General features: G+C 37.6%; 1 protein-coding gene across 4 annotated transcripts in view; it reads left to right on the top strand.

Moving 5' to 3' along the window:
• The window catches only part of LOC148643942 (uncharacterized), a 157,480-nt gene that overhangs the window by 60,152 nt on the left and 72,984 nt on the right, over positions 1-24,344 (top strand). For all 4 annotated transcript variants that reach the window (XM_088615534.1, XM_088615531.1, XM_088615532.1 and 1 more), the window contains exons 9-14: positions 176-229; positions 2,273-2,317; positions 5,521-5,574; positions 6,635-6,679; positions 16,118-16,171; positions 19,059-19,103. In XM_088615534.1, the coding sequence (XP_088471660.1) occupies positions 176-229; positions 2,273-2,317; positions 5,521-5,574; positions 6,635-6,679; positions 16,118-16,171; positions 19,059-19,103 (297 nt within the window). The remainder of the gene's footprint in view (positions 1-175; positions 230-2,272; positions 2,318-5,520; positions 5,575-6,634; positions 6,680-16,117; positions 16,172-19,058; positions 19,104-24,344) is intronic.

Genomic DNA, 24,344 nt, shown 5'->3' with positions numbered 1-24,344 from the left:
CAAAGGCCTTTTATAGCAAGGTCCTAGTCCAGCTCGTGGACTTCACAGGTCTTTACTTTTGGTTCGGCTTTTGCACTGATCTCATTTTGTAGCTCGTCTTACTGAGCTACCCGTCACAGACCGCGTGGACAGTATTCCAGTTAATTGGGACAAATGGCTTTTTTTCTTTCCCCAGGGGGAGCGAGGTCCAGATGGAAGCCCAGGTGCCAAAGGTTATCCTGGCAGGCAGGTGCAGTAAATCTTAAGATGCTGTGCTGGCTAAATGCACAAAGTAGCAATTTGAGTGTGGTGGGACATGGGGAAGGGTTTGAAACACGGGGCCGTTAGTGGAGAGTACAACTCGCCTACATAACAGCCCTACGTTTTTAAAAGATAAAATAGGTTGTTGTTCAAGAGAATAAACATTTTAAACAACAAAAAAAAGGGGTACCATTTCTTTCATAGATTTGATTAAAAATCTTCTTTTCAGTAGTAACACGTTGATGTAAATGCGGCTGAGAAATTTGTTACTCTTTCAAATGAAAATAATAGAATTTTACTAGTTTTTGTAGAGATTTAGACCTGTGGTGTAAATACTGAATGCTGATGTTATTCAGTATAGATATTTTTTAGAAATAAAAAGTTATTTTTCTTAAGGCTTGGTGGCACAACAATAGGAAACTTGCAGTTTCAGTAAAGGAGGCAGAAGTAGTTATCTTTTTCCCCAGCTATTGGCAGACTGATTCATATTCTACTGACACAGCCCTCCTGTGAAGTAAAGGGGCTTTTTTTGTCCAGTGTACTGATCGGTTTCACAAGGGCTATAAATCCTACTCATTCTCATCTCAAGTTCTTCTGCTTCTGCCGTTGAAAGTGGTGAAAAGAGAAATTTACACTTCAAAATATGCGTGAAATAATACATTGCATTGGCAGCAGCAGACCAGGTATTCTTCCTGAAGTGTTTCCTCAATCTACTTTGTCTGTGTACTATGATATTACGATATACCATTCTGTATGTTTTGATATTTCTGAAACATTCCACATGGAGTTAGACCTATTTTACACCCCATGAATTAGTCTTTAGCACCCCCTACCATTCAAAACTCAAGAAGGAGAGTTCTTGCTCATGGTGACACCTAATTTGTAGAATATCTGAAAGACCATTTCAATGAAAATGTAATAGTGGCTTATGGAACTCACTTAGTAGAAAGGAGAAGGCATTTTTTTAAATTTTCACTTCAGTAATTGGAGTTGAACTTAAACATTTTAATGGGAGGTAAGTAGGTATTTTGAAATCACATGGATGACAGACACTGAAATGTACCTAAAATTAAACTACAGCAATGTGTTGGCAGTAAATGCTACAAGCGGAATTACACAAAAGTAAACTTTTTAATGAGGCTACTCTCTTAAATGAATGGCATTTTGACGGATAGTAAAAAATGAATGTATAAATACAGATGAATTAACAGAACTGAGCTGAAATACTGGATTTATGATCACAAAGTGGTCTTTGAGGGTGGTCTACATTCCAACAGAACATGAAAAAAAAGTTTGAACAGTAAGAAACAGTATAGCTCTAACTTAGTTCTGAAACTTTAGAAGAGAATAAAACTATTATTTATATATAATTATATCCTAATTTAATTCTAAATTAATATTTGTAGAGTATCGTTTGAATTTCCAGATGGCTATTTCTGAATTCCTGAGGGATTACATTTCACTTCAACTAGCTTGTTTTCTGTCCAGGGAAACTTTGAAGATATTATTGAACATGAATACTTGGTGTAAATTTATTTGATTAGATCCTCCCTACTTAAATGTCCTAAAATTTGACTACTAAATAGTACTGAGAAACATCCAGATCATTGCATTGCAGTTCACTATTTTGCCCGTTGTGTTGTGTGTTAAATGTTAACGTGAATTAAATTATAAAATTTAGATACATATTCTTTAAAAGTGTGTGTGTAGATGTAATCGTCCAATATTAGTTTGTAATCCTGTAGTCCCTCTTTTACTGTAGTAGGTAATCCTTTACTTAGACGACTTTTAACTTCTGCAGACATCAACACAAATGGTATCATTACGCATATCTGCTTTCATCTTATCTTCAGTAGCTTTAATAGGTCAAGAATATTATTTATACATTTCCGTTAGTGAACTGTAGGACATCATCTGATTAGAGGTTTCATGTTCCACAGTTTGCTTTCCTAATTAATTGAATTTAAACTGTATATTCCTAGTGTTCAGTATAACCATCCAACTCCTGCCTTATTTTCTGTATGTGTTTTAGGGTTTACCTGGGCCTATAGGAGATATTGGGCCTAAAGGATCTCGAGTAAGTAATACAAGTGTTTAATGTTTTGTGGCAGAAACGAGACAATTTTTTTTTCCACCGTGTTCATTAAATACGTACATTACATTGCCATTCTACCTCTCACTGGTGATTTTTTTTTAAACACTGGGAAAAGAAACATCAAAGTCTGGCACCATTCCAGTGATGCACCTGCAGTTGACCATAGTGCTCAACTTTCACAATGGTCTCAAGCAGGTCTCCTGTCTACTGCTCACTCTCACCTACAGTCGTCTGGGTGGGAACCTGAGATGCAGGCTTGGTATCTCTTGTGTTTCACTGGGGAGCAGTGGAAAATTTAGGATGCTGACACTTCAATGATGGGATGAATCTAGTGTGCATTAGCTGAAATCTTGAGGTAGCTACTCTGTTGAGAGTGGTGTGTTAAAACTGTGTGCAAACAGAAGGTAGCCGTAAGTGGCTTAAGTGGGATTACCATCAGTTGAAATGACATCAGCTTGAGCACTTTTACCTCTCTTAAAAGCCAGAAATTGTTCCGTATAAGCTCCATGATTGTAAATGGCATCCATCCTCTAGGAATGTCTGGGGTTCAGTACATCCATCTATAGAAATGAATTTATTATCCAGTGTGTGTACAGTATGTGAAATATATTCATGGTGCTTTCATTGTTATCCAGTGAAATAAATGACAAGTTAAATATACGGTAAGTATCTGTTTTCGACTTAACCAAATTCACGAACATTGCAGGTTGTAACTAGTGATTTTAATTTTAAAAAGTAAGAATAGAGGTTTTCTGCCCAGAAGTAAAATGCATGCCCTGAAAATTCCAACCAAACTCCAGCATGTGTAAAAAGATCTACAGTAAGTAGCTTCTTTAAGTTAAGAGGTTAAAATGTATTCAGTGTCCTTGGGTCAGTAAGGATCACATTTCTACTGTGTTTAAAGGATTTGGAAGCGAATTATGTACTTTGGATATGATGGGCACATGAGCACAAAGCCCACAGACTGAGTAATGAGACCAGGTACGGTTCATGTTCTGGTACCTGGGCAGCAGTTTATATGGATGAGGTTTTTCCTGCTAGTGAATTATGAGAGCAGGTGAAAACAAGGAAACTTGGCACAGAAGGAGTGTGTCTTGGATGCAGAAACAATTATTAGGTCTGTGCTTATTACATGCTGCTGGATGAAAGGAATATCCAAAAGCTATCGGGTTAGAGCCTTGACACTAACTATTGCTTTCAGTGATATTTAGGTTAGGCCGGTTACCACACTCCAAGAATGTTCTGAGCAGAGTGGCAGAAGAGTTTATTTTCCTTATTTATCATGTAAGTGACTCCTGTCAGCTTGAAAATGGGGATGCCTACACATTTCATTGTGCTTTTTTTTACAAAAAATGCCCAATTATTAATGTTACATTCAGTTATGACTTTTGTCATTTGCTTTGTATTTCTAGGTATTTTGTAAGTCACAAAATGTGCATGTGCTAAACAAATAAATATATAAAAAGGTTCTGTTTATCTGAGCATGCCAGCTGTTTAATTGTAATTATTTGACACTCAAAATGACTTTTTTACTCAATTACAGCGTAGTTGCTGTTTTCGTTGTGACTGAGTCTCTGTGCTGTATACAGGGGCTGTTCTGTGAATAAGCTCTTTATTAAAGGGTTTGTCAGGTGCTGTGCCTAAGAACTGCATAACAGAGTGTATAATTGGCTGCTTCTTGGTACGAGACACCAGCAGTAAGGTGTTTAAAGGAAGTGCTAACTTCAGACTGTCCTCACAGGCACTTATTTATGTGGCCTTAGATTTGTATTTTTGAAAAAAAGTGGAATTATTGGTGAAAAAGTAATGAAACAAAGGAGATAACTAGTATCTCTTAGAAGAATACTATTTTGCGCATTTTACATGCCAAGCATTTTTGCTTCTGCTTGTTTAAAAGCGCTTCCAAAAAGATTATAGAATAATGCTACAGGAGTGCACATACAGTCTAGAGACTCTAAAGTTAAAACCATTGTTGCTTTTAGAGCATTTATATAATTGAAGGAAGACTACTTTTAGGTGGAGTGGAATTTTTTAAGAAGCAAAATTGGGTAAAACAAACGTAAATTTTAAAGGACATTTGGGGCAAGCACAGATTTTCTTTTAAATATTTAATAAAGTGCTCTAGGGTTCTAACGTTTATAATAATAACATGTCAAAAAGCTTACTCTTACCCTTAAAAGCTTACTGTTTAATTTTATTACAAGGAGTTGCCAAGTGGGTTTTTTAGTGTAGTCTCTGTCCCAGAGAGATGTGACTCACTGACAGTGACCTTGGAGCCTCGAGCTTCCTGTGCTTCTGCAGAACTGGTCGAACTAATAGTATTAATGCCGAGGTTTTCTTTGGAAAGCAAAACATGCTCCCATTCTTTTCTGTGCAGTCTGGGCTTTTGCAGATGTTGTGAGCTCTTAAATAAGACGAGATCATGTGTTGGAAAACTGCGTTCTTGTTCCCTTATTTTAAATTTGCAAAGATATGAGGACATATTTGTGCAAAAGCCTGCATCTCATAGAAGATCCTCAGCATGGTGTCACTAGCAGTCGGCTTTCATGATAGCTCTCAAACTGATGCTGTCCTATTTCCATCATGTACTGTAGCTCATATCTGAGCCCCACTGTTGATGGGAAAGAAAGCCTTCAGGTGTGATTCCACATTGAGTCAGTGTTTCACCTTGAATTACAGTATGGCTTTGTAGGAGGCCATAATCTTTTAGAATAAGTGCATGTAAATTACTTTTGATATGTGCCGATAATGTACAGTTACATTCTAATCTCGTATGCAGGAGTACATACAGTAGCATATAAAGAATGCATTAGAATCACTAAAGCATGCAAACCAATTTTAACAGTGTTGGCTGGTATGTAAAGAACATGACAGTGTGCTTTTCCTTATTTGTTGTCTTTGTCCCTCTTTCTAACCCCTTTTTCTCCTTCACCGTGAGCAGCACATGTGGACAACTTCATTGATCCCTGGTGTGAGGGTATGTGCCCTTGGACTACATCGTGGAAGCCAGCACCATGCAGTCCATGGGCATATACACTTGCCTCAAGGCTTAGTTCTTCACGGAGACCTCCCTGCATCCCGCCGCTTTCTGAGAAAGACTGACCGACGTAGAAGTAGGGGCGTTTCTGAGGCCTTCAGTTTCTAAGAGCTACTCTCATGCCTGTTCTCTCCCCTTCTCTCTGCAGGGTTTTATAGGTATACCCGGGCTTTTCGGCCTGCCTGGGCCTGATGGTGAGAGAGTAAGTGTGGTTTCCCCCCCCCCCGTTTTCATTTCCATTGACTGAGGTGTTTGTGTATCTGAAAATCCCAAGGGCCTCCTGGTCTTCTTCACAGATACAGTGAATACGACGCCCTAGTGACACCATTGTCCCAGATTCTGAGGGCAGATTCCTGATTCCTGTTTTGCCCTACAACAGTCTGAGAGCACACTTTTATCTCTGAATGTCTTCTACAGTATATATGGTCATCCATTGTAAAAAATTTTTAGCAAAATGTCTCCCTGAAATGTAGTCATGTTTAATTCTTTTTTCATAGCTGCATCTGAAACATTTGGAACTCAGATTTAGATGAGTTTCTTTTAATGAACGTATAATAATAATTCAGTTGAAACTTTTCTTAGTTTATCTATTGATTTACCACATATTTTGCTTTGCTCGAGGCCTTCTATTGAAAAGGAAGTGAAAAGATTATGGGGAGTAAGCAGCACACTCTGATTATTTGCTTTCTGTGCATGCTTTTGATCAGATACAACATATTTCAAGATTTATTAAACAATCATTGGCCTTTTGTTATGGTTGTTTTCTGTCTTGAGAAACACAGAAGTGTTTTTGATGAACGTCAAATTGGGTCCTATCTGCACTGAGGCAAGAGACAACACACAGTGCCTCTCTGACAGGAAGTGTAGATGCAATGAAAGGGCTTAGTAGAGATCACATGCTCCAGACATGGAGAACTGTGGCAAATTCTTAGGTGTAACAGCAGGTTCCTTTCATAATATTTACACAGGATCAAATGGTGTTGGAATTTAAAACATCTATGCTGAACTGGATTATATCAGTGACTAGAGCTAAGGAGCAGTGACAGGGCTGATTTAGATTAAATCGGCGATGGGGTTTTTTTTTGCCCGCTATTATTAGTTAGCAAATTCTTATTTTTAGTTTTGTGTTGTTTTTCCATTTCGGTGTGGAAGCAGCTCAAAGCTGAATTGTGCTCAGGGCACAGAATAGCATTTCTTTTCGATCTCCATCTCGGTCGTCTTGCATTAAAATGATTGCTTCTCTTTCTCTCCTCCTCTTCTAGGGCATTCCTGGAGTTCCGGGGAAGAGGGGCAAGATGGGTAGGCCGGTAAAGTTTTCTCTCAACATACTTTATAGATAACTATTGCATTTTTTTTTATATGATTGAAATCCTGCTGTTCGGAATAGTGGACCTCCAGTGAATGATCTGAGCCATAAAAATGGTTGATGGTGGTTTAAAATGCTGATGATGGCTATTTCCTGCTAACTGTAGCATAATTAACAAAACATTTTTGTTGTGCTGCTTAAAGAATGTAGTCCTTAATGTATGTATTAGAGCAAGTTTTTTTTTTTTCCACTGTGTTCTTAGTGTGTGGCAGTGGGCCCCAAAATGATGTAATAAAGCCAAGATTAATGTAGAAAAAGCTTACATGAGTCATACTTTGAACACTTTCCAGCCTTTCTTTTTCTCAAACCCAGAAGAAGGCTACACATGTTTAGTAAATGCCCCTCATTAAACATGTATTCAATGTTGTGTGAAGAAGTTAATACTGTTTACATGCCACCCAATTCATCACACTCCCCCTGCCTACCCCTTATTTGCCAAATGTTCTTTTGAGAAGCGACTTAAGTGAAGCTTTACTTGTACATTCTTTCATGTTTGCCTACAAATTAAATGTCTGAAATCTCAAAATATTACATTTAGTCATTGTGAATCCAGTGATGAATAGTAAAGTTACCATGCTTCTTTAATTTATTCCTGTGATTACAGTTAAGCTTTGGACAAGGGGGTGTTCCAGTATTTTACCGTGTGTTGCACTATAGTTCAAACTTGACCTGTATAAACTGCAATACTTCCATAATCCTTCATTTATTGCCCTTACCATTACAGCAAATTGTTTTTTAAAGCAAATGGTCTTCACAGCCTGAAAAGAATGATGTGAAGTTCTTCTTCTCACGTTTGCGCTGTTGCTTTCAGTTTTGAGGGAAATAATTCTATGCAAGGCCCTGGAAAAAAGTTAAAGGGAAATTCAGTCCTGGTAAAATAGCAGTTACACATATGGTATTGTGTGGCTATTTCCACACCAAATGAGCTCGCCCTGGGAGAGAGGGTATTGATTAAGTATTTAAACCAGTTCCTGGCCCTAAAGGAGACCAATTTGTGATTTACAGATGCTCAGTGTCAGCATCCATTGTGTTTTAGACTCGAACTGTGTGGTGTGGGTCTGAATTGTAAGGAATAAGGAGAGCTCGAGACTTGGATGAAACCATTACTATATTTTATTTATGACCATAGCTTTCCTTGAACCCTGCAAATGGCTTTATAAGTATTTTTTCCTGCTCCACAGCACCACCTAGCCTTCAACACTAGGGGGTCAAATGATATTCTGGTCTTTACCAGTGGTTTATGATTTCCTTTTAACAGCAGCCTTTGGCTGGAATGGATATTTTCTCTTCTTTATAGCTTTCTATTTGCTATAAGATGTGCTGAATTTGTGCATTAAAATGGAGAGAAAATAATAAGCAATCCCTGTCTTAGATATTATATAATGATTTAGTGATAATTAGATATTATTCAATGCAATTACATGTAATGTTAAGATCTTGACAACCATTCTTTACATTTTTCACAAACCAGGCTGTTATAAGCTCCACCTTAAATATGTTTGCTGCAGTCGACTTTTTCAGTTAAGCTGACCGCATTTTTCAGAACAACTCTTCTGCTTGGCAAAGGTTTCTGTAGCCATGTTACAGATGCTTCCAGGAAGTGTGTCGCTAATGACCGGCTTCTTGTGCTGTTGGCTCGGTGACAGGGGATTTATCAGGTTGTCTGCCCTTTCTGAAACTGAGACGGGGGGCACCTATATCAAAGAAGAAAGATTTATTGTCTTCTATCCATAATATGGTAATAATACATACAGTAGTCTCTTTTTTTCAGGGCCCTTTCCTTTCACTCAAAGAAAACGCACTGGGCAAACCTTCACCTGATGTGAGCCAGTTGGCAGAGATTTTATTTAATTGACCATCGGCCATCGGGTATTTTTTTTCTGCACTGACAGGGCCTGATTTTGTTTAAAGAAAAAAAATAGTCTGTGCCAAGAGGGAAACTTAATCCTATTTTTGGATGAAAAGTCTGTTGGGGTGGAATGTAGCCAGTATTCCCCAAGCCTCTGACTGAGTTCTTTCGGAGTTCTGAGATCCTGCAGTCCTTACGGTCAGCTTCAGTGATATGACACTGCTTGTGCTGCAGGCACAGTGAGAAAATTAAGCACAAATGCAAAAGCATGTATTTATTTTTTCAGCCTTTTGTTTCTTTTGTTTCCCCAGTTGCTCAGTTTCTTACCTAAGGAATGACTTCAGAGAGCTAATAAGCTGATTGCAGTCTGCTAAAACAGTCGTTCTGCTTCAGAATGATTGTACTGTACTTGTATTTAGTCAAGACAAGCCCTTGCAGACCACTGCTTTGTCCTTATTTGTGCTCATCAGTGTGGTATTGCCAGTGTCTTACAATAACTTTAATATATCTTCAAAGATCAGATTCAATAAGATTCATTTTCATAATCAATGCAACAAAAATCTGTGAGCGATCATTCGGTTTGTAGTTATCGCTTTAGTGTCTCTGTTTAGGAGACAAAAACAGCACTACAAAAATCAGGATTGTTGTTATACTACAGGTCTTAAACCTTTAACTTCTGGTTCTTTTGTCATTCCTTATCCTATTGAAGATTCTGTTTACAGGTACGTCTGTTTCTCAAACGTATTATTCTGCAAAAATGCATTTTTGTTGTCTTTTCCTTACAAGCTGTAATCTTTTCATAGTCTACAGAGGTACTGTATATGTTACTTGAGTGGACAGTTGCTCAGTGGTGAACTCATCCAAGTTTTTTTTGTAGTCTTGGTTAGCTGACTGACTGAATGAGACAGAAAGCTAAATATTACATAGAAAAGATTTTAAAACAAAATGACTTTAATTCTTAATTCTTTAATTTAATTCATGATAAAACTGGGACTGAGAAACACGAATAATAAATAAATGTGTCAGGCCACACATTGTACAAGTACAGGAAAACCAGTTCCAGGTTTGTAAATGGCAAGTTTGAAGCTGAGGTGACCTCCAAATGACTCTTTTTGCATGCGTTCGGGAGAACATGGAGCAAAATAATTGCAGCGTCTGTAAACTCCCATGGGAGTTGGTGCATTTTCCTGTTAATAGTGTTTCTAAGCTTCCTGTGCAGTATACTATAGTATCCACAGCCTGTGAAAGTGAGTTCATAATACCGCAGAGACCTGCTTCTTGTCAAACAACACTGGAACCCATTGAAGTCTATTGGTACAGCAATCAGCTTGTTTAATGGACCCATGCAGTGCTGATCTCCACTGTTAACCTGTTACATGGAGCACAGATGAACTGTAGGAAAAGGTTTTTCATATGTAGATACTGGTATTGCTACAGGACGTTGATGGAGGTATGTTTTAAACAGTTGTACCTTTCATTTAAGTTGCATAACTTAAATGCAACTTCAAAGACAAAACCCTTACCTGAGTTTCAGTATAAAAAGTTAACAGTTGATAAAACGACATTGTAAAACAGACTTTTGAGCTTTTAGTCTTTGAGACCGTGTCCTGGAAAATTAGAGCACTTCTAACATGGTTTCCACATGGGAGTAGTTGATTATAAGATGCAGAAAAAAATATCTGACCTGAGATATGCAGAAGAAAATCCTTACCAAAAAATAAATCTCCAACGGGAGGTTCTCCAGCTTAAAGAAAGACACAAAATCCGACGTGGAGCAAAAACTGGAGCTCTACTGCGGTGAATTGGATCATTTTCTGCAGAGAATGCCATGGTTGGGTGCAAGTTTTTTTTTTGCATGAAGGCCATTCAACTCTTTCCGCTTGAACCAGTGCCTCCAGTCAGTGCATCATCTCCCTGATGCCTCATCCAGAGTGCAGCGATGGTGAAACACTATTGTTCCCCCAAGTCAGTGCGGCCAAGAAAGTCTGCCAAAGCGGATGATTTGTAGCCCCTTAAGGTTTTATGTCAGAGACGGAGTAGCCCGCGTTCTTGGAGGATATTTTCAGACTGTACATTCTTTTAACCATGGGGATCCTCCTACTACTCTGGAGTGTAGTGCAACAAAAAGCTAAAAAAAAAAAAAAAACAAGTTTCGGAAATCCTTGAGGAACAAAGCCAGTGCCGCCACCCTATCCTCCCAGTAAGATCCACGGACTTGGCTGAATGGATACTTATACATCCACAAGGATTGGATTTAGACTTTCAGGGATGTTTGAACCTACCCACAGCTCTTGAGAAATAGACGGGCTTTTATTTTTTTCAGCTCATCTTATTTCTCTGTTTTGAAATGGAGTCGTCTTCATGTAGTGGGGAATTTCGCTGCACGGTGGCATGCAAAAGGAAAAGGAAATCCATTTTTCAGATGGAAATGTTGGGACTGAAGAGTAGTACATTGACTACACAGCTGAACACATGCGAGGTTATGTGATGATCCTCTGCATTGATCATTGCCCCATGTCAAGTCACATCTACAGTATATATCATTTTCCGAAACTAAATTTAAGTGAAAACATGTTTTTCTTTGTCATCTTTTTCCAGACTGTGACCTACAGGCTTTCAGTTACATACAGAAAACATTTTGGATTGTAGGAAGAAGAAATGTCATGCACGTCATCTAGAAATTTTAATCGAGTTTGTGCTCTGGGATTAAAGAAACCATTGCAAAGGTGCACCCAGTGGGAGGATGTTCCAGTGACAAAGAATGGATGTGTCATACTGTAGTAGTGTGATCCATAATGTAGCTACCTAGACTGAGATTGTCGCTAATGGTGTTTGCAGTAAATGTTGAAACTGCATGAAGTTTCATCTGTTTCTCTTCTCCTTTCAGCAGCGGGTGAGGCTAACAATAGTGGCAGCAATTCAAACTACTATAATGTCATTTTGCAGCCAAGAGCAAAAGAGAAAAAATGACCACAATTAAACACTTTGAGATAATTTACCTTTCTGTTCTGTATACTGCATGCGTCACTGTGTCTATTTGGAGCAAAATGTGCCTTCAACCGAGAAAAAATGGCAGGTTTATTAATGAAACCCTCGCATTTCTGTACAAGACATCTTGTGACCCACATTGTCCTTGGATCCTGCTTGCAATTGCCTTACAGCTGGTCATTTTCCACTGTTGCAGAGACCCGAGTTCACATTGTATGGATTTTCCCAGTTTTGTTTTTTCCCCTTTTTTATACGCTCGGATAAACAGAGCAATATATCCCATGGCAACAGAAACCTCCTTTGGAACATTTAATTATTAACAAAAGGTGGAAGACCGAATACACAGGAGATCTATTCAAACTCCCTCAGCTAGGCTGGAGAAACATATTGTGGGAAGCTGAAATGTTGCAACCTCCATCTGCTGTAGATGCACATGTGGGAAGAAAATGCTTACTTCTTGCTGCTCTGCGACAGTCATGTCTGATCAAGCAAAAAAGCAGCAGGCCAAGGAGTTCCTTCTTGCTTAGATTATCGCTAATTGATTATCTCATTGGTTGAGTATGATTTCCAGAAAAACAGCAGCCAGGGTATTTTTCGTTAATATGCGTCTGGAAGGTTCCCATTCATTACAACATCATGTTAAAGTGAATTACTGGCCCGAAGACATAGCATTACTGTACATATATTCCTCCAGTGAACATGTGTGCCGGCTAGTACATTAAACTTCAGCTCAAGTCCGTGCTAATGACATCAGTTAGGCTTGGCTTTTGGAAATGCGGTCAGTTTCTCTGCGACTACTCTTGGACACTAGTTAAAAATCACGGTGGACCAAATTGGTTCTACTAATAAGAATCTAAAGTTTTGCAAACTACTTTTTAATGTTATCTTATTGTATTGCATGAAGGCTTTTTCATTTGATTGCATACTGTATTTCCTTTATTTGAGTTTCCTTGGGATATTCAGTTAAAATATGTACCACTGTTCAATCTGTATTTACTTCCTGCAAAGAATTTATGATAACGTGATTTCAGCAATTATGACACATGATGCATCTGTGCTGGGTAGTGTTTTAAGAATTCTACAAAGATGTCCTGAATTATATTTAAAAAAAGGTTTGCAAAAAGTTCAACGTAGCAAAAATGTTTCAAAAAAGTTTGCAATGCAAGTAATGGCATATTTTTGCAGGAGTAGCACATTTCCAGTTTCCTGGCATTTTGTTCCTGATTTTTCTTCTTTGATACATACCTCTTTCATACATTTGCTCTTTCCGTTATCTTTTATTACAATTCAAAGTTCTGAAATGGTGCAGAAAATTCTTGATAAATGTTCTGTAACAGTTAGCTTTGGCCAGTGATTGAACGGAGTCTCGGACTAGCAAATTTCCAGATGTTTACTCGGCTTGTTCTCTTTACATCTCTTGTTTAATCTGAGAATGAAATGATGCCGCTATAAAGACCTTTGTCATCATTTTTCTCTTGTATTCCCTTGTTGCCAGAATACTAAAAATCTTAGCCGCGATATTTCCTGCTGGCCTGGAGAGAATGAAAATCTTGTGCATTTCATAAATTTGAGCAGATTGTAAATTTTAGACAGCAGATTGCTGGAAGTTTCTTTGCAAGGATGCAACCCAATGGCTTCAACAAATCAGCTTCTGTTTCACACACACAAGAAACTTTCAAATATGACCTATAACCTAAAAAGCTTTGGCAGGGTAAAAAAAAAGTTGTTTTTTTCTACTGACACAACCTACTTGTGAGGTTATCGGTTTTAAACGGTTAATGTGTGGAAGCACTTAAGTTCAGTGCATCTCAAAGATAAGGTAGAGGCCTTTAATCCATAGGACGTTTTGGTTTTTGTCTGTTAAGTTTTGTACGTAAAGCTTTTGTTCTCCGTCTGTTGTAGTTCAGTAATGTTGGAAAAGGCTTTTCCAGGAGGTTCATGTATAGACATTATGTGGGTTAATTTGCTGAGCTAGTTACTTATCAAAGAGACTGGTACATAATTTCATTTCACAGAAATCCATCCTTTATTTGGTTTCAGAGAAATATTTAGAGTTTTTAGTAAAGCTTTTGGTGTTGCCTCATATAGGCATTATTAACATTTCATTTTTAAAATGAAAAGTCTTGTATTTAGGCTTTTGCACAATGGGATTAATTGTATTTTTTTAATGCTGCATTGGATCAGATGCTTATTCTTTTCTCAGTTTGTGTTTCTCTATTTTCAGAGGTAGGCTTTTAAATAGGGAACAGGGAAAATCCCAGTCTCGTGACTCGGTCATCTACCAGTAGTTTGTGGGGTTTCCTCCTCTGAAGTTCCAAACTAGGGGCCTCACTCCTGTGGTCCGTGTGCTTTCTGTTGGAGAGAATGGGAATTATTCAGCTTGAGGTGATGTTTTTCTGCTTGTGCAGCTTTGTGAATTAATTCCTTTGTAATTCTCCCAATCCCTTGCCAGGTTAGAGTCAGAAAAAAAGATTATAAACTTTGTTGGCACTGGGAAGATCGCATGAGCTGCCAGAGCATAAATAAAAGGAGTTTATTTTGCTACAGGAATAGCAAGGTTGCCCATTCTGCGTCATGCTCTGCCCTGTTTGCATGCTAATTCTTGCACAGTTTAAACATCCATTTCATTTATCTTCATTTATGCAGAACTTGAATTCGATGGTGCATTCAGACAAATTAAAGCAGGCCATTTAACCCGGCACCATTTAAAACAGAGGTGCACTGAAATGTGCTCTAATTAAATCAAATTTCACTTTGAGTACTGTTTTCTGATCAGATCCTTCACCACACCAACTGATCATAATCGATTTTTTCTTAAGGAGTCGATGTTCCGAAAATCCTAAAGTGTACAGTTTCTTCCATCCTTTCATTTTCGAACTGCTTTATCCAAATCAGTCGGGTGCTGGAGCCTGTTCTGGCAAGCTGCAGGCACAAGGGCTGGATACACCGTGGACTGGGCACACCTGTCCATCACAAGGCTCAAAAGGACACAAACACACTCACAACAGGGTCAATTTTCCCAGAAGCCAATTAACCTCCCAGTATGCCTTTAGACAACGGGAGGAAACTGATGCACCTGGCGAAAACCTGTGCAAACATGGGGAGAACATACAAACTCCACACAGACAGCACCCCAGGTCTAGAAATGAAACCAGACAGCACTGCTATCTGCTACACCACTATGTGAACCCAGTTTATTCCAGTCTGGCATTAATAAACTTTCCTGCACTGGTTTTGATGGACCTGGCTGTTGTAAATACCTCTGTTAATTGCAAAGCACTAAGAAAGACAGCACACTTTATAATTTAGTCATAGTGTGTCTAGGTCATCAATCAATTCTTCAGCTTTTTTTTTTAATAGAAGTCTGCTTAATAAAATAAGGGAGTGATTGATATGTTAAAAAATGGATCCTCTGTGTTTATTCATAAGATTAATTAAGAAATATCCATATACTCTTTGAGTTGCTATAATCCAGTATTAAACAAGAATGGAGTAGACCATAATCAATGACACATGCAAGAAGATTCAAGTGCCATTAGTATTCAGTTTTTCCATTTAATACAGTGTGTACAATTCTAAGTCAGTGAAATGGGAATTACTGGTTGATTAAAGCCCTAATTGAAAAAATGATCAGTTCATTCCACTGTAATTATGGTAATCATCATTAACTCTAAAAATGTTCATCAGTAACATCTAATGAGAAAGCTATTACATATTATTCACAGTACAATAGTTGCACATTATAGGGCAGAAGTACTTTAGTTGTTGTAGTTGTACAAGTGTTTTTAGATATTTATGTTGTGGTGCAGAAAACCTGGGAAGATTAATATCCAGACAGGTGCTTATTTAGTTCCCACAGCGATGTCATATTTTGTAGAAATTATGGTTGACCATGCTGACCATTTGCGGTTTGGTACTGACCGAACCACATAATTACTGTTCTGTAGATGGGTCTGTATTTTTAATGGCTGAAAATGGAGCAGATTCCTTCTACAGCAGTTCTGTACCTGGTGTGCTGAGAAAACGCATACATTGCGACGCGTCTTTATTGTTCAGATAGCCCATAAAACTAATTTTCCAGAGTGAAGCGTACCGAAGTATACAGACCAAGACCTACAGGTTTCATAAAAGCTTCTTCTCCCAGGCAATAAGACTGCTAAACAGCCAACCACAGCAGACGCCTGCAGTTACCCAAACAGCTGCTGGCAAACAGGCCACCACTTGAGCCCTACAGTATGTCAGTTTTTACTCTCAGGACACAGTGCTAAATGCCTCCTATCCTTGTGTTGCATTCACACAATCGGTAATTGTATTGTAAAAAGCAATTGTATAACTTATTGTATCGCAGTCTTAACCTAATCCCTATAAACATCTGTCCTTCTACTCTTCTGTCCCTCTTAACCAGCTCGCGCATAAAGCATTTCATTGCCGGCAACACTGCTGTATGCTGTTTTGTTCGTGCATTGATAAATAAACCTTGATTGATTGATTGAAAATTAAGTCCTCTGTCTTGTTTGTTTGTTTGTTTGTTTGTTTGTTTAGGGGTTTCCAGGGGATTTTGGTGAAAGAGGACCACCAGGACCTGATGGAAACCCAGTGAGTGACGAGCCAAAGGCATTTTAAGTATTTCCTTTCATTTAAGGGTGATCCTGCCTCTGTTTTGGGTGTCTTTTTGCTTGTTACATTCATTGCAACAATTCATAATTAACAGTTTCAGCTTCAGTCCAAAGCAACTTACCTATTTACACATTTTGGTATTTTATTGGACCAAGTCTGTTGTTCAAAGATACATCTGCAGTATTTCGCCTGCAATTCAAACCTACATCCTTGCCGTTTTGAGCCCAGAACCCAACCACTCCACACTACTGTCCTTCAACTTTACAATAGCTTCACAGATCCCGTACATAAGTTTGTCGCATTAAAATCTGGTTACAAACCTATAAAAGAACATAAAGTGACCGCAAAGTTTCATATACTTTAATAATGGTAAGATTTTATAACAGGTTTGCACATTGTACATAAAAATAGTGGGTCATAAAACTCACGTAATACAAAAATCATCTGTTACCACAAAGGATGTAGTTTATTAGCAGATCATTAGCGTTTTTAAGCTAGTTTTGAAGCGCAGAAACACTCCATCCAATGTATTTTTGGGGGGGGAGTTTAGATTGAATTTCTGTTTCTTAACATTTCCACAAAAAGGGTAAAGAACAGTAATGAAGTCAAATACTGTAGATTGTTAGTAAACTGTAAAACATCCTCATTCAGTCTTTCTTCAGGTCTGCTCTCATACACAAATATATCCCCTCCATGCTTCCTTAAGAGTGCTGCCAGAACTTCACACTTTCTTTGGAAAAATGCTGAGTGATATCCACTGCCTGTGGAGTTGGTTTGAGCTTTCTAGATGACCTTGTAGTTTTTGTTTTTAAGTGTGCTGATTCAAGTACTCTACAAAAAGGTTGGTACTCAAGGAAAAAGAAATACAAGCTGGTTCACAGCCTGACACCAAACAATCAATAGCACAAAACCACTTCACTAACATTTCATCAGACAAGCAACCTCCCTTAACCAAAAGATACTGTAATCAAGCCCTCATTTTGTGGTTTATGGCAATTGTGACAGTATGTTGGGTGCATTTCATATTAATGAAAGACAATGGACTGGCAGACAAATTCAGTGATTTGTAAGTCTATAGGAATGTTAACTTTCTAGCTCTTCTACACTCAGAAGAAACTTGGTTTCGGAAAAGACTTCAACTGTAGGTTCTTAAATGTTTTTTTTGCTGAATCCTAGGTTACCCCCACTACACAAAGGGAGAGACAACAGAAAATGTCAGCTCAGCATTTAGAGTAATTGAACTGCTTAAAATAGCTTCTTGCATTAATTTTCCGTTGTTAAGATACACGTTTCATGTAATCTCTGTCTGCAGTCTGCTCACCATGATATTTCCTGTGCTTTATCCCTTAATGAATCCAGTCTGATCGTTATTAGTTCCAAAAACAAGGCATTTGAGCTTTCACATTGCACATTAAACTACAACATTGTTTATTCTAACAAAGCGTGTCTTCGAGGACAGCATTTTACATGTGTGCACATGATAGGGTTAGGACAGGACTAATTGAAAGTGTCATGTTTGAATTGGTTGTGTGTTCCAATATTCATCCACAGTAGTTTTCAGGTCACATAACATGCATATAATTCAACACAAATGTATTCATAATTGACTCTCAGTTCATGTTACCTCAGTCTGGATTTTATTATTGATGGCTCAGTCCAACTTTGCATATCAAGTCTGAATATTATAACTTTCCTGGAAATCATATCTTGGAAAAGATATGAACATAAATGATCCGGTTTTAGCATGTATTTCATTACATCATTGTTTTCTTAATGGAAAGAAACGTACAGCACATCAGCAGTTTGTAGGATGTGCAACTCCTGAAGTTTGATTGCTGATTTTTGTCAAATGTCTTTATTTTTGACAATTTGACGTATCTTTTTGGTTTTTAGGCACAACATATTTATTGTCATATTGTGTAGCAAAAGTATCGTTAGAATTTATAATATGATGAAGTTAATTCACACAGTGATTTGTATTTGAAAGGTATTATGATTTTGTGTGTAACTCTAGATCTAAGCCATGGGTCTTTACTGTAAGCAAATAGAGTCAAGTCTGTCACTGGATACCTTTTGCTTGCTTCTTTTAAATTGAAAATGAGAAACGTTTTTCAAATATTTTGTCAGAAATTAATTCAATTATAAACATTCTGCAGCCCTGGTGTGAAAACCACAGTCCATATGCGCAGCAAATAAAGTGTGTTTTAGCTCAGGTCCCTGCTGTCTAATGAGTACATTGCCTTTGAAAGCTGTCTTAACATGTTGCTTTAATCTATTTTCTAATAGTAATTGATGGGTAACAGCCGCGACAATATTAGATACTGTCGGCTGAAACTTTAATTTGCTCAACTGTCTGGGAGGAATTCTAAGCGACTAACATATTTAAAATTTATTTTTAGATGTTTGCCGGGCTGAGAGCGGTGGGCTTTGCTTTTTTGTTCTTTCATAAAGGAACACTGGCTTCCAACTTTTCCCCGTACATTTTATTTTCCTCCATTAAAAAAAACAACCAAAAAATCCCCTTCCTTCCTCTCTGCAGTGACTGTTGTGAAGCCTGTAACTGCTATCTCTCCTCCCTGCAAAAGAGTTTCTTTTCATCCTGGCCGCTGGTATGAGGGGAAGTCAGCATCACACATAACTGTGGGCTGGTGGAGAAGGACAACAAGCGACTCTCTGTGTAAAAACAACCAGGGTTCCTTTCATTAGCATGCTTTCTGGAGATGGGAACTGCAGATTACACTAGCTATCAAGGGACAGATGGAGAGGTCTTCCCCTCCCCGCTAGCTCGACTGAACACTGAGCTACTTTTCAGGCTGTATTTGTTTAGAATAGAGCCAATAACCTTAGAAACTTTCTTTCCTTTTAGGGAGAAATGGGTGCCCCTGGTCCTAATGGAGTTCCTGGGCTCATTGTAAGTATATAAATATCCATTAATTGTTCCCTGTCTGCATTCTGTTTTTTTCTTTCAACCTTTTGGTGTACTAACTAGGAAAGCTACACTGTGCCTAGGAACGTTGGGACACCATAAACAAGCTGTACATAGTGGGTGTTTTTCCCAGTCTCTCAGTTGTCTCCCAGGTTCCTGCACATTTTTCTTGAACCTGCAGGGGGCTGTGTCTGAGCTCTGAAATGGAAACCTAAAGTTAAATGGCCCTTCCAGTGTGCCCAGGAATGTTACACTCGCTGTATTGATGAAAATTGTGTAAGTCCATATACAGCTTGTGATTAAAGATACCAGAAAAGATGGAGGAAGAAGGAAAAATTCAGAGTTTTGGGTAAAATACCATGTGGTATCATTGCTTGCTAATGGAGTACTATTGCAATGTAATGAAAGGAATGGTTAGAATTCTCCTCAACAATGTTCTATTGTAGATAAACTAGAAGGTACTAATAGTTCTTTTGCATCGCCCTTTATGAGTTAAAAGCATCTTTCACTTATTTAACCTTTATCATTATGTGGTAAGGAAAAATAAATCCATTAATGTTAGAAGACCTGCATTTGTGTATCAAAGTTCAAAGAGTAGTTTCAACTCTCGAAAAGAAAGTCGACGTGTTTGATATTTTTTAGAGCTAAAGAGTGTCCTGTGAAATGTGCCATATTGTTCAGATTGAAAATCTCCAAATATTATAACAAAACTGTCAATTGTATTTTGAATAACATTTGTATCTATATTGTCTTCAGTCACCTTCAAGAAGATTCTTTAAAAGAGCATTTTCACATTGCAAAATCAGAGTAAACTTTATAATTATTGCATTAAAAACATCAACAGCAACTTGATTTGTAAACAAAGTGGGTCATAGTCACTATAAGCCAAAGAAATCTATTGATATTTTATCAATAAACTGTTGTGCATTTGTAGGTCATTCTGTGCCTTTTGCTGTTGCATGATGGGAGAAAGGAGTTAAACTCAAAAACCCCAAAAGATGTCAGTCAGTGGGCACCAGTGCAGGAACTGGTGCATTATAAATACTTAAAAAAGATTCCTAAGAGCTGCAAACCTTTAAACATCAGTACAGAGCCACATAATAGCTCAAGATTATACCCTGTGCAAGTTCGCCTTTCCTGATACACTATTCTAAGACACCATAATGCTAGTAATTATTATGTTGGCAAGCAGCTGATTGCTGATGTTAAAAATGTCACTGTTTTTATTACTAGATCTGCATCTAATCTGAGAACAGAATGGTAAACAGCATTTTGCATTGCAAAAGGCTGGATTGCGTTTAGAAACAGCCTTGGGGTGGAAGCATTGTTTTCCTTATGAATATATTTCCCTTCACTCACAAACCAATTAATACTTGCAGCTCAAAATCTGTTTCACTGTGCTGGGCATATTTGATGACTTCATGTAATCTTTTAAACTCATATCCATTTCGGGCTTTTACAAAAGGATGTCTAGGGAACTTTCTAGTATAACGTTTTATGAAGTTTCAGTAGCAGTGTCAGCATGTGTAGGTTGCAAAGGAACAAGTCAAGAAATGTTGTGTCTCTTTTCAGCATGGAATAAACATTTACTTGTTCGTTAACATGATTTAGGAAACACATGCTGTAAAACGGACATTTTTCCTGTTAAATGGTTAGAGCCAAATGTCTTTGTACGTGTAATCCGTGCTTGTAAGTTAGTTTGTAAATGGATTATGCTTGAAAATTGTTTGCATTACAGTGAAAAGCCAACTCTCCTTTTTTTAGTTTGTATATTCTTAGTATATTAGTATATTGTACTTTGGTACAATTGGTCAAAACATTAAAATCTTCTCTTTAATGTTTATCTTTGCTTGTAAGGAAACAAACATTAAAGAGAAGAATTTAATGTTTTGACCAATTGTACCAAAGTAGTGTGATGATTATTTCCTGTACAAGAGTTTTTTTTGTTTGTTTCAATTCCTGGAGCAAAAGAGTTAAATAGGCTTTATGAATTTCGCTTAACTTATGTGAATTGGCCTTAAAATGTATCCTTACTTATAAATTCCTGTTACAGTTTAATGTTTCCTTTATGGTGACATCAATTGGTAAGCACAGGCATAGATCTTGTTTCTCGACGTTGTGCTATACAGACCAAAATTCGTACCCGTGCTAACTTTGAAGACGCAGCCGAAGCTCACAACGCTGCCAGCTGCCCATTTAATGGGGAGGATCCAGCTTGTGGTGAGAACAAGAACAAAAACACAAGGAAAGCAAAGGAAATTCAACAGACAAATAAACTGTAAATCAAAGTGGCCTAGCAAGCCAACATTAGAGATTCCTGAAATTCTTTCATCTTGAATTCGCCTCAGCAGAAATAGAAAGACGACATTGCTTCAGTGAGACAGAAAGGAAATAGAAAGATGAGTGTTACTGGGTTTAAAAATCAATGTTCTTATATTGTAACTTCCCAGGTGACCACGACTGACTTAAATATTGGATACATTTACTCATTGAGAGGGAGCTAATATCCACTGCTTATCCCAGTCACTGATGGGATTTAATCAGCCTTCTCTTCCCATTCATTTGCCTTCCATCTTTCAGCACTGTTTATCTCCTGTGTCTGCCTTTGGATTGATGATTCAGTTCCATGTTGAAATTTCAAGCTAACAGTTGCAAAAGGCAAATGAAGTCATCTGGAAGCAATCAAAAAGCTCTTTAATATTTGTTGTCCTATTCCTCATCTTCAACATTTGATCATGAATAAGAGGAAAAAATAGATATCTGCCTTGAACCTTCCAAGTGACTGTTTATCTTAGAGTCCTGAGTGCAACAGCTGTTGCTTTGAACATTCGTGTGTATTGATGATGTGACATGCGTTGGACTTGGAACGGCAGCTTGTATTTCCAGAAAACACATCTGTATTACTCCTCCCATCCACTTAATACAGAGTCTTTACTGCAAGGGATTCTGTAAGGCTAGGACAAACCGATGAATAACAAATGGCGATATTAATACAGTTTGGTGATCCCAAAACACTGTATTCTCCATAATATCATAATGCCTCACATTGGAGACTCTTGCAATACTCTAGACCACTAACACATTTCATAGTAATTGTATAAATTGGTTGTATGGTAAAGTTTTCAGACTTTATTTAACCTTAGTAAAGGGAGTTAACTTGGAGTACAAATTACATTATATTGTTTATCTTGCTTAGCAGCAAATATAGTTGTGAATCTTTAATATTTCCTTTTGGAACCGATACAATACTTTGTCTGCTTTTAATGTTTATCTTCTTTTAATGTCTGCCTGTAAATACTGCTGTGATAGGACTGATAAAGTATGTGTCAGTTGTTCAAGAAGTGGTCTTTAATAATGAATTTGTCAGCTGCAAAAGAAAGGGGTAGTATTTTGCATTTTGTAACTGTACAGTAACTTGATAATATCAAACCATGTTTGTACATTTTCGGGTATAAACATGTGTTGCTCATATTTTTATTAATATACAGTAAATTCCTTTGCAACATTCAAATATGACAAACACTCACTGCCTGAGTACTTCTAGAAAGTGTAGAATAGATCCCTATAGTTAAAATCATAAATAGTGTGGAGTTAGCAGTGACCCACCAAGATCCTTGCTGTTGTTAATGGTTGAGGGCTCTGTGATCTAGTCCATGTTATTAACAGTTCATTGCAGTTTAGTGTCTTGAATTCTTTAGGCAAACTGTTGACTAAACAAAAACCATTGTTCACCTTCTGAAGCCGATCACAGTATTGTATGCTGGGAAATTTAGAAAAATGGAAAATGGATAAAAATAAGAATTTTTGGAATAAACATACAAAATAAATGTGATTGCCAGAACAGAGGGAAACAAAATGGTCACTTCGGACAAATTGCTTAAATATACTGCACTTACCATTGTTTCTGTTATTAGGAGCATAAGAATAGTTGGAAACGAGGGAGCAAATGGCCTACTATCTAACCCGTTTGGTAATTAGTAGTTAAGGATCTCATCCAGCCATTTCTTGAAGGAAGTGTATTGGCTTTAACATGGCTGGGTGGTGTGTTTCATAATCTCAGCAAGTGTTTTGGTCAAGTCTTGTTGTCCTCCATTTTAAATGCCGTTGCAAGTATATAAATATCAATTTAACCACTTAGAGATGAGGTATACCTAAGCTCAATAACATACCTACAGAATATGAATTAACAGGACTACAAGTAATAATTAATGTCCCTTAGTATTTGGTTGGACCTTAATAGGATTACACAGTTCAGTGAAATGTAAAAATCTCACTTTTCCTTAACAGAATAACGTAGGACAAATAAAGCAACAATTTAAAAACCTATGGCTATGTTTTTACCTTTAATGATAAATGTGATGAAATTATTACAAGCATTCCAGAATGGCAATAAAATATGATGTGGGGACTATGTGGTTTATAAAAAGAAGTAAAAAAACATGGATAGTTTATGCAATAGAATAACCCAACTACAATGTAAACTTTCCGTAAGGTGACTCTGACTCATGCCAGCCGGCATGTTCACTGGAACAAGATGACCGTCTCATGAGAGATTCTTTTCTGTTTGGCAGAGACTAACCTTATTTTATGGCATAGCCGGGATAGTGTTTAGAGACAGAACCACAGTCCATTGTGATGTGCTGAGCAGTGGACTGTTTAGACTCATCCAGTGAGACTGCGTATGGCCCTGAACAAAAGTCCAACACCCTGCTCTCCATGTCCAAGTACAGCATTTAGAGTAAAACTCCAAGAGCTGTATTTGAAGTATGTTACTGGTCATTACTTTGGCACATGTACTAGTTTCTTTTACTACTGCTAGAGGTACTGATACTTTTGCCATTACTGCTGGAGTCATGGCAGTAATGCTAGTCATACTAACTTGTACAGTATAAAGGATATGGTTGGGTTTTGTATTTCTTAAACTATCATCCAAATGATTACTTCTCTGAAATATTTCAAAATGTGTGTTAATTTGATTAGAAAACAAAATGACCATTTGTTTCTGCCAAGCAAGTAAAATGTTTCCATCGTGCCCTCATCCAATGTGAAAAACTTACTCAGATTGCCTGTTTCAGTTGGTCTTTTGTCCTCTGTGGCAGCATCAGCAATTAAAATAAGATTAGGTCTGGAGTCTTATCACCCATACGGCCCCTCTAAATATTGGCAGCTAACGAATGTTGTCATTTTACATCCCAGAATGATTATTTTTGAAAGGGTGTATTAAGT

The sequence above is a fragment of the Lepisosteus platostomus genome, chromosome 21, assembly GCF_059453375.1.
Source record: "Lepisosteus platostomus isolate fLepPlt1 chromosome 21, fLepPlt1.hap1, whole genome shotgun sequence".
Taxonomy (NCBI): Eukaryota; Metazoa; Chordata; class Actinopteri; order Semionotiformes; family Lepisosteidae; genus Lepisosteus; species Lepisosteus platostomus.
Note: the sequence above shows the minus strand (reverse complement) of the source record. Positions and strands in the feature narration are given on the sequence as shown.